Here is a 15,191-nt window from a genome sequence, read left to right as displayed (position 1 = left end):
AAGTTAAAAATGTATGGTATGCTGGCTGGGGAATTTTGGGAGTTGTTCGCACATTTTAAATTTGCTAAAGTTGAGAAACGCTGCTCTAGGGTTATGAAGTAGTGTCATTCTTTTTTTCAAGGTCATTTCATTTCAGTCAGTGGCATCTGTTAAAATTCATCCCATCGACATATTTGACTTTGAAGTGCAAATGCTCCTCCAGATATATTCATTCAATACTGTCGATAGAGGTGGTCATTTCCAGAATGACCAAAGAGGAAAGAAATCAGTTTTTAATTGTTTCTCTTACAAAGAGCTGTGCCTTTCCTCCAAATATTAAGGGTCTGCATTTGCTTGTGGTGCCAAAACATCACCTACCTGTGTTCCATCATTGCAGTGTTCAGATGTTAGAATGAGACCGGGCAAGTTACTTGGGAGGTCCAGGCGCCGGAAATACCATACCAAATTCCAAAAAATAATGGGATGCTGATTGATGAACGTTGATGTGTGAATTACTTGTTCTCCTTCATTCTCCAACAAAGATTCAAGCTCCTTCCGGAGAACCAATGGGCTCAAATAGGGAACCGATACAGGCAGCGGATTTGTCCTTTTTGTTAAAGGATCCTAAAAAATATCAATGATCATTAAGTGAGCAAGCAATGCTTTGTCACTTCTCCCAGCCTCTCTCCCTAATAAAAAAATCTCAATAAACCTCTGAGCTGCGTTAACAGGAATGGCATCCATGCAATATTGTAAACATACAAATATCACTATCTTACCCAGTGAGTTACAATACAGAAACCATTTGAGAGAAGAGAAAGCTCTGTTTTCTAAAATGAGTCATATACAAAATCTATGGAACTTGAACTACAACTGAAGCAGAATAAACAAATGGGGGGGGGGGGAGAAGAGTTGATATCTACCGGTAGCTCTTGTACATATTACCAAGAAAAGCTTGGTTACCTACCACTGTCTCTTGTAAACTATTTGGGAGGCTAACTGTTGAAATGCCATGAGATGGTCTTTGCAGAAGATCAATATTTTGCAGTGGGCCACCAACACTGTGACTCCGTGTCAGAGAAGTCCCCCGTTTTGATGAATTATTTGTAACAGGAGGCTTTACGCGTTTGAGATTTTTGTCTTCTTCCTCTGCTGTATGGATGCTGAAACACAATACAAACACTTATGAATATTTTAAAACTAGCAGAATTAAAACAAAATATTTAAATGAGTTCCTGGTTCGCTAGCCCAGCCAATCAAACCATGCCTTCTTCCAAGCACTTCTTACTCCGAATTCTGCTCAGGGGGGCAATGGGTATGTGGTGCAGCATTCTGTAAGGGCTTTCCTCCCCTTCTCAAAATGTTATTATTTTTCACAAATCTAATTGTACTGATTCCTCACCAATTTCTTAGTGCTATTTTGACTCCAATACTGTCAGCACTCACTAGCAGTATTTACTTTTCACAAGAATGCCGTTTCTCCTGTATCTATAATGCACAAAGTGCTTACCAAATTTGCGGCTACAATAATTCAGTTAAGAGCATTATTATGTATTTTATAGGATGTGATGAATGAATCAGATGAATGCTTCATCCTTCCCATACCAACACTTTCTTAGGTCTTGGCGTTTCATTCCCAAACAAGGCCTTTTCTACAAAATGGGGAACTTGATGGCAGTTCAGAGTCTTATATTTGAAAGAAATCTGATTTTCAAGTGAACCAATAAATTCCTCCCAAGCATAATGATGTAAGACAGTCCCATTTAATTCCTGTCTGTACCTTTGTGTTGCTGGGCTGCTATTTTCCTCACAGATGGTCTGGTTGGCACTTGAAGGTTCTGAAAAACTGATCAGATCTGTGGTAGGGATGGAGGCAGGTTTCGGTTCCAGAGAATCCGTGGTTAATGGAATGTTAGTGCTGTGTAAACTATCACCAGAGGTACTCGGTTTCAAAAGCAAACTGGTAAAAAAAGGAACAGGCAGGAAGTATACAATTACAAACAACAAAGGAATGTGATCAGCATAATTTTGTCCTTTGTAATACTGGTAGTCCTTGACTTATGACTGCAATTCAGCTAACATTTATGTTGTTAAGCGAGACATTTGTTAAATGAGTTTTGTCCCATTTTATCAGAGTTCTTGTCACAGTTGTTAAGTGAATCACCACAGTTGTTAAATAAGTAACAAAGTTGTTAAGTGAATCTGGCTTCCCCATTGACCTTGCTAGTCAGATGGTTGCAAAAGGTGATCACATGACCACAGGATACTGCAACCATCATAAATATGCAGTTGCCAAGGAGTTGAATTTTGATCACAGTACAATGGGGATTCTGCAACTTTGGTAAGTGTGAAAAATAGTCATAAGTCACTTTTTTCAGTGCCACTGTAACTTCACTAAATGAATTGTAAGTTGAAGTCTACCTGTACTTCCAGTTATCCCAAATTTATCATGAATATTGATTGATTTTTAATTCCTACATTAAGACTAGAGGACTCAATCTGCAATCTCACACTGGTTAAAAATGAGATTTATAGACCAATTTGTCAATAGAGATCATAAACCCACATTAAGCAGAAGAGAAAACCAAAACTAAAACTGCTTCACCATATAAATAGAAACGTATCCATATCCAGTATGTGAGATAAGGACAATTTAATGGGCATACCTAATATTTGTTTGTGTGACTACCAAGTTTGCTATTATCTGCAAAGGATGAATTATGAAAGTATCTCAAAGCTATTTAGTGGCTACCAAAGTCTACCAACCTTGCAAGGCCACGTAAGTCTTTAAATTCCACATTAAGGAGAGGTAAAAAGGCACTTTTGCAAAATGGACAGGTAGAATTCAAATTAGAATCATCTGCAGTCCATCCTGCCATAATTTCTTCATCATAAACCAAGGCACCACAGGTTCGACACTGAGAGCAGCTCGACATTAAAACCTATTTTTAAAAAAAACAACAATGTTTTCTTTAAAGACATAAAAACAAACAGATATTTAAAACTCCAAACTGTTTTGTTCGTTAAGAAGACAAAAAGATCTATATTTAACTGATCAAAAGCATGTCTAGTTTAGCACACTACTTCTACAATTTCAAATCTTTTTCTACTTCATACTTCAACAGGCAATTAATGTTTTTCAATCTGCATATTATACATTTCTGCATATTATACATTTCTTTCTCAGCTCTGGGCACCAGAGATATGTAAGACTGCAACTCCCGTCAACTCATTTTAGGACTGAAAATGAATTTCAGCCCAAAGTGCCTGTAAGGCACCTGTTAAAACTTAATTGTGACGTATTAAATTGGTGTATGTATTAACAGTAAATACAGACAGTGTATGTGGGTCAGTGGATTGAATGCAAATAATATATGAAAAGGCACATATACTTTTAAAAACTAAGTAATAATTTGTTTCATAAATAGTACTCTTCAAAGGAAACAGAAATGTTTTAAGGTTTATTATTTTTTTAAATGTTCTGAAAGAAAATTAAATTTACATAAAATAAAGCAACATCTTTATTCAAGATTATAAATTTTACCTCCATTGCACAATTTTGGAAGATACTGGATAGACTGGTATTGTATGAAGAGCCATGTTCAGATTTATCAGAATCCATAACTTTCATACCTCGTGAAAATTGATTTTCCCCTGTAATAAAGTAATGTGAAGCAATTTAAAAATTATTTAATTACATATAAAAAGATAGGAAAATATTGATATAATTGCAATATTTAACCACAACTCTTATTACCCCATTCGGCAATAAATTCCCATACAGTTCCGCGAAGTTGCTTTTTAAAAACCAAGCCTAAATAATTGTGTGTGGGGGGGAGGGGGAATACTATATTCTTCCAGTGATATAGTGATATGGATTCATAATTACTTTCCATCACATGAAACTGAATTTTTTAAAGTACTGATGCCACTTCAGATTGGACACATTTTTGCCCATTTCATTTTATACCTCTGTGCTATATTTTTCACTCAACAAGCCAGAATTCAGAAGGAAAATTGCTATATGAACGACTACTAAGTAACACATGCTGCTTTTTTAAATGGAGAATTTACTGAATGAAAAAGCAACCCTAATGTAACATATTGACTGGCAAACAATAGTGATTAGCTCTGTTTAGTAGAACTTTGATTTTCAAAACGGACAAGATGAAAGAACAATTTTTATGCAGTTAGTTGTCTGGAGACAAAGAAAAGGAAAAGTTCTATTTACTAAGTAGCAAGTAAGCTTCTTACTATATATTTTTCTCTCAGACCATGTTTCCCAAATGCAGAAAGTCATAAACAGTTAATAGAAAAAAATTAGGGTATTTCCAGGCAAGAGTTTTTAAAATTTTGGAGAAACCACTCTACTTGTAAGGAGAAAAACAGAGCCAACCATCTGCTGGGGATGTACTAATCTGGATTTCTGCATGGAGGAGGATAGACTTGATGAGCAATTCAAAGTTTATGGTACCTGTAGGATAGTGTGGCTTCCCTAAGTCTCCACTGCTGTTGCTGCTTCCAAGACTTGTGGTGCTCTGCGCAAGTTCACTGGTAGCCAGTCCTGGGATTCCTATTTTTGGCGACTGACAGAAGCCTAATATATGATCTTCAAAGCCAGCAGGGAAGGTGAAATCGGGATGGCTGGTTTCCTCCTTCAATTAAAAGGTAAAAGATAAATTCAGAATCTTACACTAATGTAAAATGTTCACTATATAATTATTATTATTGAAAATGCAAGTGCCAAGGCCCTGACATTTCAGAAGTGTGTGTGATTTGCCTTCTTGTTTAATGTGTTTGCAATGAATCTCTCAAGGCAAAGAAAAACTGGTTGAAGAAACTTTTGAAATGGATTAAGCGGGAAATTGAAACCTGAGAGAAGAAACCAATAAACACCTCTTTGCTAGGTAAGGGACAGAATAATACCTAATGCTTTTCAGGACACTGAGATTGGGTGATTTCAGTGTATGTAGGAGATAAAAAGAACAATGATATTATTAACAATGACGCTGCAAGTATTTTGCAGAAATACTATTAACTTTAAGTGCTACAAATATGATAAGTACTTCAAATAGATATTTCTAACTAGTCTTCCTTTTTGCAGGCAATATCATCTTAAATTCATAGTGGTTTTCCATTTTACTAATAAAAAAAAATCCATGGGACCTCATATGAGAAAACAGATTATATGAATTTTAGTCATTTTATTGTTCAAAAGTAAAGGCTATTGCAAATATGGTTATTACTTTGCCCCCGCCATAACACATGGAATGGAATTTAAAGATAAATCCTCAGAGTCTCAAAATAAAATTAACCTAGGAAGTTGCAGGCAAACAAAGATAAAATTCAAACGCAGCATGAAAGCCTCAATGGGGCGGATCCAGCCTACTAATTGCCTACTATCAGCATTAAGATTACAACAGGAAATCAAAATGCATGCTTCAGTTAAGAACTGTATAATCAATTTGTGTTCTGTGTTACAATGTTATGGATGACATGGGTGAAATTCAATAATGTTAATCTGATTAACACTGTTTTTTTCTGGAATGAATTCTCCCTCCCTTTTTTAATACACAAAAATTTGGCCCAAAAATTTGTGGCACCTTCTAAAATAGTATCAGAGCAAAGGGGAAATAATTTATAGAAGTAAGAGGAGTAAATTTATTATTGAAAGACCTCAGTGAACTCTGCCATATTAAGATAAAGTCTACGGTCTAAAGATTACTTCATTCAACTGAACTATCTAACCACTTACATAGGTGGCAGTGGTGGGTTTCCATTTTTTTTACTATGAGTTTGCTCATGCACGCTTGTGCATGCCGCTTCTGCGTGTCCAGGCGGGTGGGCGGAGCCTCCCACTGTCGCCACTACCAGTTCACCCAATCCGGGCCAAACCGGGAGCAACTCACCTCTAATAGGTGGGCTAAAAGCAAAGAGGGAAAAACATGCACAACATTTACCTCATCATCTGAATAATTATATGCTGATGACACTGCTCCCCACATCTTGCTGGCGACATTAGCTGCTTGTTTCATGCCAGATTTCAAGACCTCTATTTTAGGCCCAGATAATATGTGGTCTAGCTTCAGCCCTGACAGAGAGGTGACAACTGCACCAAGCGAAGCTTGAGGAGAAGAACGACCCAGCCCTGTTAAAGATATTGACCGTTCTTTTTGGGTGCGGGAAAGAGCCAGTTGCTTTGGCCTTCCAGTAAAGGTTTTGGACCTGGAGACAGATGGACTTTTATGATTAACATTTTGAGTCTGTGGGGGTGGGGGCAGGGGTGGGGGAATGGAATCTAAGCTTGACCTTCTCTCTAAACAGGGCCCTGATGAACTAGGGGAATCCCCTTCCCGATCGCTCTCTCTCCTGTGTAATTCCATGCTGGAAGATTTGCTGCCCAAGGGACTTTTTAGATTCATGTAGCTTTCAATTTCCTCAGCCAGATTGCGTGCTACCACCGGTGACATGATCTTTTCTTCCGGCTCGGCAGGTTTGGTGGCTTTTGTTTCCGTGGCCAGCAAAGATAAAGGATCCAAACCCATTTGAACATCTTCCCTTTCAATTGGTTTGGCTACACCATAAAAACTATTCCTTTTGTTTGTTGTCTCTTTGGATTCTTCTTGCTCAGTTTTAGACTGAAGGGTATCAGGAGGTCTGGGGCTACTGTCACTAAGTCCATTTTTCAATTGATCTTCAGATTCTTCCACAACAGGTGAAGACCTAGCCCCTATTTCCCATGTATTTTCTTCTGCATGAGTTCTGTCACTTTCTGACCCACAGACAAATTGTATGCCACTGGCATCATCAAAAGTATGGGAGTTACTCATATGGGATGGAGAGGTTTTCGCCCCCGATAGAGCGGCAGTGAGGATCTTTGCATCTGCTCCCATCATTATTGCAAGATCACTGGAGTTAGAGTCTAAGCTGTTCTTCTTCAGCAGCATGTCTGCTCTGCTTTCAGTACTGAAACTGCAACTCCTTTCAGAAAAATGTTTTTGCCTTTTCTTTCCTTTTTCATTTGCTCTTTTGGGAGAAGTGTTACAATCAAACACTGAATCTTCAATAGGATCCTGAACGATGAACAGTGGACTGCATGCAGTTCCTTAAACAAAAATATGCAAGTCAGTGTTAAAATAATAGCTTGTATAAAGCACTTTTTAAAAAAATACATCTATTAGAGAAAACATGGGAAAGGGATGCCTTGGCTGCCAAAATCACCATATAGAAATGCTGTGCTACATCTTTAGTTGTATTGATTACAGTTTTTAAAATACATGTTTAAATTGGGCAATTTATAACCTTCCATACTGAAAGAATTCTGGTGCCTGAGACTAACTCATTATAAGTGACTATTGAAAATTTGCTTCTTCGTTTAAGAATTTGCAGAGTAACAGATCATTAACGTGTTTTTCCGAAAATAAGACAGGGTTTTATTTTCTTTTGACCGCTGAAATTAGCGCTTGGCCTTATTTTCGGGGAGGTCTTATTATTTTTGAGATGCAGGAGGCAGCGAACGTGGTCACATCATGGCTGCTGTTGTGTTGCAATATTTTCGGGGAGGCCTTATCTTAGCGCATGCACTCAAAAGCCTGATTGGATTTATTATCCAGGGAGGTCTTATTTTCACTTATGGGATTCTACTTTTGTGGTTGTTTTGGAATTGATTTTTCTGTTTCTGTTTTGAACACCAGGAGGTGTTTTTAAAGTAGCATGGTATCAAAACAAAATAGTTAATTTGTAAGGAAAAACAGTTGCATGGAGACCTGCTTGAGTCTGGACAAAAACTTTTCTTTAAAATAAATGGCCAGCTGAAACCAAGATTGTCAAAATAAGTCTAACATGTTAAGTAGCTCTGACAGAAATATTTAATATCAATATATTTATATTACATTTCAAAATAATATATCACTGACGCCAAATTTGTACCGTCTTTTAAATGGGTGAGGATTCTATATTTGTATATTTTAAGGGAACTTTCTGTGTCTCTTAAACATTTTAACGTAGCAATTTTTGGAGCACATACATATTTATCAAGAATCATTCTCTCAAATACCACAATTATATAATTGCTGTTGTATATCCAAAATTCTGTCATGAGGGCACATTAAAAAAAAGATTCACAGCAGTAAATTCTTACTCCCTGGCATAAAAGATCTGCTGGGTTTCAGTCAACCAGTCATGCTTTTCTTTGTTATACTTTTTAAAAGAATGGTAGCAAAATATGTGGAAAAGAGGACAAGACTCTGCCTGTCTATCCACTGGCAGAATAACTCTCTGAAAACTGAACAGAATGAAAGGAAATGTGGTAAGCGAGGAGAAGCTGACAAAAAAAAAAAAAACCCACCAGACAACAGAATGTGGCTAGAGGTTACAGATAAAAAAATTCCAGGAAAAAAAATCCTGCAATATATCTATTCTGCAGGGACAGGCAACTGAGTAATGGTTTGGAATAAAACCATGGCCTCTTTGTCAAAGTGAAAGTTATGCAGCCTACTCTGTGTTTCCCAGGACATAAATACTCAGAAATGTACATGCAAACATGTCAAAAGCTGTACAAAACCAGAATCACAGAGATAGCAAAAGGGCCCTACTCTAATTAGACTATTTCATGTATGCACAAATACATGCAGAACGAATGTCCTAGGAGACCGGCCGTGCCGCATAAGCTCCTGCCGCCGTCCCGTCTCCCCCCACGATAACCCTAACCAGGACAGAAAATCTGAGGCCCCTCAGCTTCCGGAGCCTGTGACATTAGAAATCACTGCGTGGCAGTTGGAAACTGCTGTGTGGTGTTTTCTTGACACATGCGCCCACGCATCTTAGAGGGAACATTGACCCTGGGGAGAAAGTGCACATGCACAGAGATGCTACACATAACTTTGTTACACACACACACACACACTCAGCCAAAAAGATGGTCAATCATGAAGCCAACTAGCAAGTGGAAGACACAAGGATTGTTTCCAAATATTAATTATTGAGATCATCTCCTATCTTGATAATTTTGTGGCCACTCCTTGGAAAAAGTTTGAATATAGTTCGCCATTCCCTTCTTCCAAAATGTTTTCAACCTTACAAACTAATCTACAAATCTTCCAAACCAAGACTGATCTTTATTAGCTTCACAGCCTAAACATGATTAACCAGATGCTGCTGTTAAAAATTTTAAATTAGAGGTTTTAACACATATGTATTAAATGAGCCTCATTTAATTTTTATAAAATTTACAAAACTACAGGGAATCATATAACCCTTGCAATTTAAACTTAGGATAAATATATATAAGGAGTGAGATTACATTTAGTAAGAGAAAAATCATCATCATCTTCACCTATTAAATGAACACCACACTCCTTAGACTGGGTATTTTCCATAATCAAGAGCCTAAAAATCATGGAAGTATCACTGTACTATGTAGGACAGTGATTCTCAAACTTTTCTTTACCACTTACCCCCTTTAAATTCCTTTTGTGGCCACAGACTACCAAGACATAACTCAAGATTTAAATCATAAAATTACTTCAAGTCACTGACCCCGTGACTGCATCACAGTCCCCCCAGGGGTCCACAGAACACAGGTTGAGAACCACTGATGTAGGAAGTTCCAAGCAAAGTGATTGTTAATTATTACTGAATGTTTTTCACATAATAAATTCATTTTCTTGGACAAGCCAAGCACAGCATCAGTGATTTGTAATTTTATTTCTAATAAGGCAAATATATTGATTAGCTTACCACCGCTGCTTTTCCTGCCAGGACGAACAAACATACCAGAAGGAATCTTCACAATACTGCTTGAGGAATGCAAAGGCACTTCCACAGGGGTTTGAGATTCTATATTAGAGTGCTGTTTTTCTACAGATTCATTGGTGTCACAAACATCTTCAGAAGAGCAAGAGAGAAAGAGAATTGACTTCCATATTAGTGAAAATAGAGAGTAAAATGAATACAATTCCTAATAGCAAGTACCTAACTAACATTTCCCAGAACTTCCAGTTAGCATGTATTTTCCAGTAAATCTGGGAAGTGCAACCAAGACAATCCTTTTACAGCACATTAATTTTTATATGCAGCTTTATCCCACCGATCAATAAAATGGCCATCCATGTATAACAATGTATGTAGAATGGAGAACAAAATCTTGAATTGGAAAATGTAATTGTAGTAGTTAGTATTTCTTAAATGGTATATTATCCCCAAAAGTACATTAAAAAACAGATTTTATCTGTATTTTTGGAACCTTTTTTTCAATTATATCCAGTTGTAGTCTCCATCTATTTTGGATATTTTCTAAAGAAATGTTCACCTGACCTTCTGTTCTGCTTAGTATCACTTTGTTTTATTTTCTAAGCAATTTAAGAAGCATGTGTTTATTTTAGAACTGGAAAGTTTATGCTAAATTTATTGCTAATATTAATTCTGCTTGATTTTTATCATGCTGAGTTTGCTTTTTTATTGTTCTTATCCTGCTTTCCTTTTTCTTTTTATTTATTTAATGTCTTTCAACTCATCGTACACCACTCAGCCAATCCTCCTTTTTAGTGATGTACAAGCACAATCAATCAAGAAATCCTCTTTAAAAGTGACATTCCAGAATGTAAACTAGATCCCAATTAAACTTAAAATCTTGGAAACACTAAGTTGGAAAGTGCCATTTAAGTTATCAAGGCCAATTCCTGCTTAGTGCAGGAATCCAAATTCAAATCTAAACCATCCACATAGATGGCTGTCCAGCCTCTGCTTAAAAACATAGCCCCAATCATCTTGGTTGCTCTTCTCTGAATCTTTTCCACTCTGAATCCTTAAAATACAATGCCAGGACTAAACAGAATAGTGGAAATGGAAATATTTCTTCCCAAGGTTTAGAAACTATATTCTGTGGATACCACCTATAATTCCAGCTGCCCTTTTTTACAGCTACAGTACATTATACTTGTTGATTCATACAGGTATCCTTGACGTGCAATCACAATTGAGCCCAACATTTTTTTCAGTGAAGTTGTAACTTCGAACAGTCATCAAACGACTGTAAGTTGAGGACTACCTGTGTTCATTTAGTAACTACTACTAGATCTTTTGCACAAGTGCTATTATCAAGCCAGATAAAACCAATTCTAAATAGGTCCAATTTAGAAAGCCTATTTGAAAAGAAAAAATTTCCCATCCAACACACCTCCAATTAAGTCTTCAACTTTTGCACCAACATCTTTTTCTTTAAGCACATCTGTTGAATGAAGGTGCTCCCCATCTTCCTTTATAAGTTCATCTTTGGAACCGTAGCCTTGATCTGACTGACCTCCTGGGTGGGGGGAGGGGGGAGAGAAACAAGACTTGTCCATTTGCTTTTCTCTCTCTGCCCCCAGAACATAATATTTTAATTATGAGAAATGTGTGTTGCAATGTTTTATTTTAAAACAAAATTATTAGCAAAGCGTATCTGAAATTGAGTGAAGAAAGAACAGCAGCAGAAGGTGCAGTGAAAAGCATGTTTGAGAACTAACTTGCAGAGTGTATTATTATTATAGGTGAACATTAACAGAAGGTGATACGGGTAACGCAGAACAGAGAAATAAGAACACATTCGTTTCCGTTCATTTCATCAATTACAATCAAATGAATCTCAGGGTTGACCAGATTTTTTTTTTTTAAAAAAAAAGTCTCAAAAGCTTCCGTGGTAGACATAAAATCAGCATAAAATCAAAACAGTGCAATAGTAATAGTAACTCATGAATAAAACAATTTTAAAAAAACCAGAAATGGCCCAATATAATTAGGGTGCTCTAGAACAGTTCATGAAGGACATCAGCCTCATTTCCACAGGGAGGCTGTTCTGCAGAACCAGCGTCACTAATGCCAAGTCTCAGATCCCTTTATCTCCTCTAAGTTGGGCACGAACAGCAGTTTCTCCCTATATGACCGAATAAGCCAGGCTCACCCTGGTTGGGGCATGTGATGCTCCTTATAAATTGGCCCTTCAAATGGCACACATCAAGGACTTTATTAATCCCTTTGACCCTGTTCCCTCTGCGGTAAAATAATTTCACTGCTGTTGTTTACTTGTTTATATGCATATCTAAATTTATATTCCCCCTGTATTAATCTCACCTGAGCTCTTCTAATATGGTATAAGCCCTGCTATCCTTGGCTACAGAACTTCGCTCTGCTAGTGCTTACCTTCATATCCTCAAAAGCAGTGCTTTTCTTCATTCTAATACAGCCTTTCCCAACCAAGTAGGCTTCTACAACTGTGTGAAAAAGCCCTGCATGCTTTCAGTTTTAAGCTGTATTTACATGCTTAATCAACTTTTCATTCATAGAAACTACGCAAATTACTACTTTGATGAAAATTTCTGTAGTCGGATTGAGATTCATATTTTTTATTAGTATAACCCAAGTCTTTTTAAGGTTTTGAGTGAGTTTATATGCTAAAACAAACACAACTTGAATTTTCGAGAATGTTAGGATCGAAAGTAGCCAATGCACAGAGGCTAAATCTATGAGCCAATCAATGTTGTCATACTCTCTGACTATAAATAGGCATGAAAAGCATCAAGAAATTTAATTTGGCTCTGGCTACGGGCAAGGATGAAGACCTTTGCTTTCACCAGTACTGAGCAGCGGCATCACATCGTTGTGCTTCATGAAGAGGGTTACTCCTGTACAGAAATAGCCAAGAGAGTAAAATGCCATCGCACCACAGGGAGCAGAGTGGTTGAAAAATACCAAAAAACTGGTTCAGTTGATGACAGTCTCCATTCTGGAAAACCAAGAAAGTTGGCAAAACGGCAAGATCGGGCTCTGCAACGCATTTCGATGTCTAAAAGGAAGATCACCTCACCTCAGATTACAAGAATGTGGGGTCAACATGTGATGTAAAAGTGTGTACAAGCACAGTGCGTCACAGGCTGCTTGCCAGAGGGCTCAAAGGCTGCAGGGCTCGAAGTAAACCTTTGCTCACAGACGCTCAGCGCTCTCATCGATGTGCATGGGCCAAGAAGTATGCCAAGTAGACCAACGAACAGTGGGCCAAGGCCATCTTCTTCATTGACGAGAGCAATTTCTACTTGACTGGGAATTAGTGCAATAAGTATGTCAGAAGATTTCCAGCTGAAGAATTTAGGCTGTACTGCCTGAATCTATCTGTGAAGCATCCATTGCACATGATGATCTGGGGCTGTATCGCTGCTTCTGGTATTGGTCAGATACAAATTGTGCAGGGAATCATTAATTCCAAGCAGTATGTTGAAGTCCTGGAAAAGACCATACTTCCTTTAGCTCAACAACTTGTAGGGAAGGACTTTTACTTCCAGGATGACAATGCTCCTTGTCATCGAGCCAAGTCCGTCCAGCAGTGGATGAAGAAGCATGGTGTTCGACACCTGGATTGGCCAGCTCAGAGCTCGGATTTGAACCCAATTGAAAACTTGTGGGCCAAAATTGGGTACGAAATAAGCAAGAAGCATCCAAAGACCAAGCAGGAGCTGACTGAATCCATTACTGCAGCCTGGCAACACATTGTCACCAAAGATCATGTGCAAAGGCTTATACAGTCTATACTGAAGCGATGCCGCCCGGTGATAAGCAATAAGGGTTGGCCAATTTCATATTAGTAACCATGTTTGGTTACCTAAATGGTCCTTTTCAGGGCAACAAACAATAAAAGTGTTAACAAAACACTAGCATAGGCCTTAGTAATTGCAAAACATATGCCACTGGGTATGCATCAGGTAATCTGTTTTCATAGTCATTTAAGTATGCATTGTAAGCATGCAAGAAAATTCACAATCCCCATCCAAACAGCACCAAATTGCAAAAAGCTTATGCTTTTCACTTTAAAACTACCAGTATTTATTTAAATATAACAATATTTGCATAGCAGTTAGCAAAAAATATATAATCAATGGCCTATCCAAAAAATGTCATAAACCATAAATTGTAAAGCATACAGGACTTTTTCACACAGCTGTAGATTAAGTGTGACTATAACTCCCATAATTCATTGATAATTCCAACATAGTCAGAGGTTAAAAAACAACAACAAATGCTGGACTTGAGGCTGAAATTCTTAAATAATCAGTTTGAAAAACACTGATTTTAAATTAATGTGTTTCAAACCAGGCAACTTTATGGTGTGGAATTTCCATTCTCAGAATTCTCCAGCTGACATATAAAGTTGCCTAGTTTGAAAAAAAAATACTGTCCTAAATCGTGACACGCTGTCTCTACCCTCCTCTAGTTACATGTCAGAGGTAAAAAGGTTTGCAACTTAAATAACAGTCAAATCCCAGACTGAACAAACACAGTATCTTTTTATTGAATACTAAATGGAAGGATCGATTAAGAATTCCATCAATTAATGAAATCTGAGGTATATGCTATGTGTGGGTGGGTGTTTCCAAAGTAACTTGCTATTATTTAAAATAGCAGATTGAAAAGTCAGCTACTGTTTTTTATATTGATTTACATTAATTCATGGGAAAATTACCTGCAGGGTTTAACATTCAACAGCAGAGTTAATGCACATCTGCCTCCAAGGATTGGACACAAGTCTGCACCCCACACCATGACAGCCAAGGACAAATGCAGCACCAAGAGACAGAACAGAGCAAGAAGCAGAGCAACAAGGATCAGAGAGAAGGAATATTTAGTTATCTACTACTAGACAAATACAAGAAGCCATCTACGCAAAACAGAGACAGACTAAAATTGTTTTAAAAAGAAGGAAGTCAGAAAATTTAGTAGAGAAAACTGAGGAATGGGACAACATTTAGATTTATATCGAAGAGCAGGATTTTAAAAATATGATTATCTTTGTTTCATTTAAAATATGTATGTAACTTACAGCTAAGTGAAACTCTTTTCAGGAAACTCTTTTCAGAAAGATTCAGCCATCTGCACTTAAAAAATCCTTTACAAACTTATCTTTAATCACCAAATGTGAGCTAAATATGCTCCCCACCTAATGCAAGTTACTGTGAAATTTTCTGAAACACAGTATTCCATGTTTAGCATAAAGTGATCCCAGTGTACTCCTTTGCCCTCATAAAAACTTTACCCTTTTGAACTTTAAGTTTAAATCAAATTGAATTTGGGTTACAGCACAATCCCCAGGAAGATTTAGAAATAAAGAGCACCAGTTGCAGCACTCTATCAGTGCCTTCTTCACACAAACATATATTTTCCTGGAATCAGGATTCAGTTCACTGTAT

General features: G+C 37.3%; 1 protein-coding gene across 3 annotated transcripts in view; it reads right to left on the bottom strand.

Moving 5' to 3' along the window:
- Positions 1–15,191, bottom strand: part of DENND4C (DENN domain containing 4C) — a 72,886-nt gene that overhangs the window by 8,529 nt on the left and 49,166 nt on the right. For all 3 annotated transcript variants that reach the window (XM_014057755.2, XM_014057756.2, XM_087716114.1), the window contains 9 exons: positions 11,156–11,281; positions 9,718–9,864; positions 5,940–7,084; positions 4,454–4,634; positions 3,524–3,633; positions 2,746–2,921; positions 1,760–1,939; positions 947–1,142; positions 358–603 (listed from right to left, as the gene is read on the bottom strand). In XM_014057755.2, coding sequence (XP_013913230.2) covers positions 358–603; positions 947–1,142; positions 1,760–1,939; positions 2,746–2,921; positions 3,524–3,633; positions 4,454–4,634; positions 5,940–7,084; positions 9,718–9,864; positions 11,156–11,281 — 2,507 coding nt within the window. The remainder of the gene's footprint in view (positions 1–357; positions 604–946; positions 1,143–1,759; positions 1,940–2,745; positions 2,922–3,523; positions 3,634–4,453; positions 4,635–5,939; positions 7,085–9,717; positions 9,865–11,155; positions 11,282–15,191) is intronic.

The sequence above is a fragment of the Thamnophis sirtalis genome, unplaced genomic scaffold (genome assembly GCF_051295495.1).
Source record: "Thamnophis sirtalis isolate CommonGarterSnake01/CBP01778 unplaced genomic scaffold, rThaSir2_p1.2 scaffold_5, whole genome shotgun sequence".
Lineage (NCBI taxonomy): Eukaryota > Metazoa > Chordata > Lepidosauria > Squamata > Natricidae > Thamnophis > Thamnophis sirtalis.
This window is presented reverse-complemented; position numbering and strand designations above follow the sequence as displayed.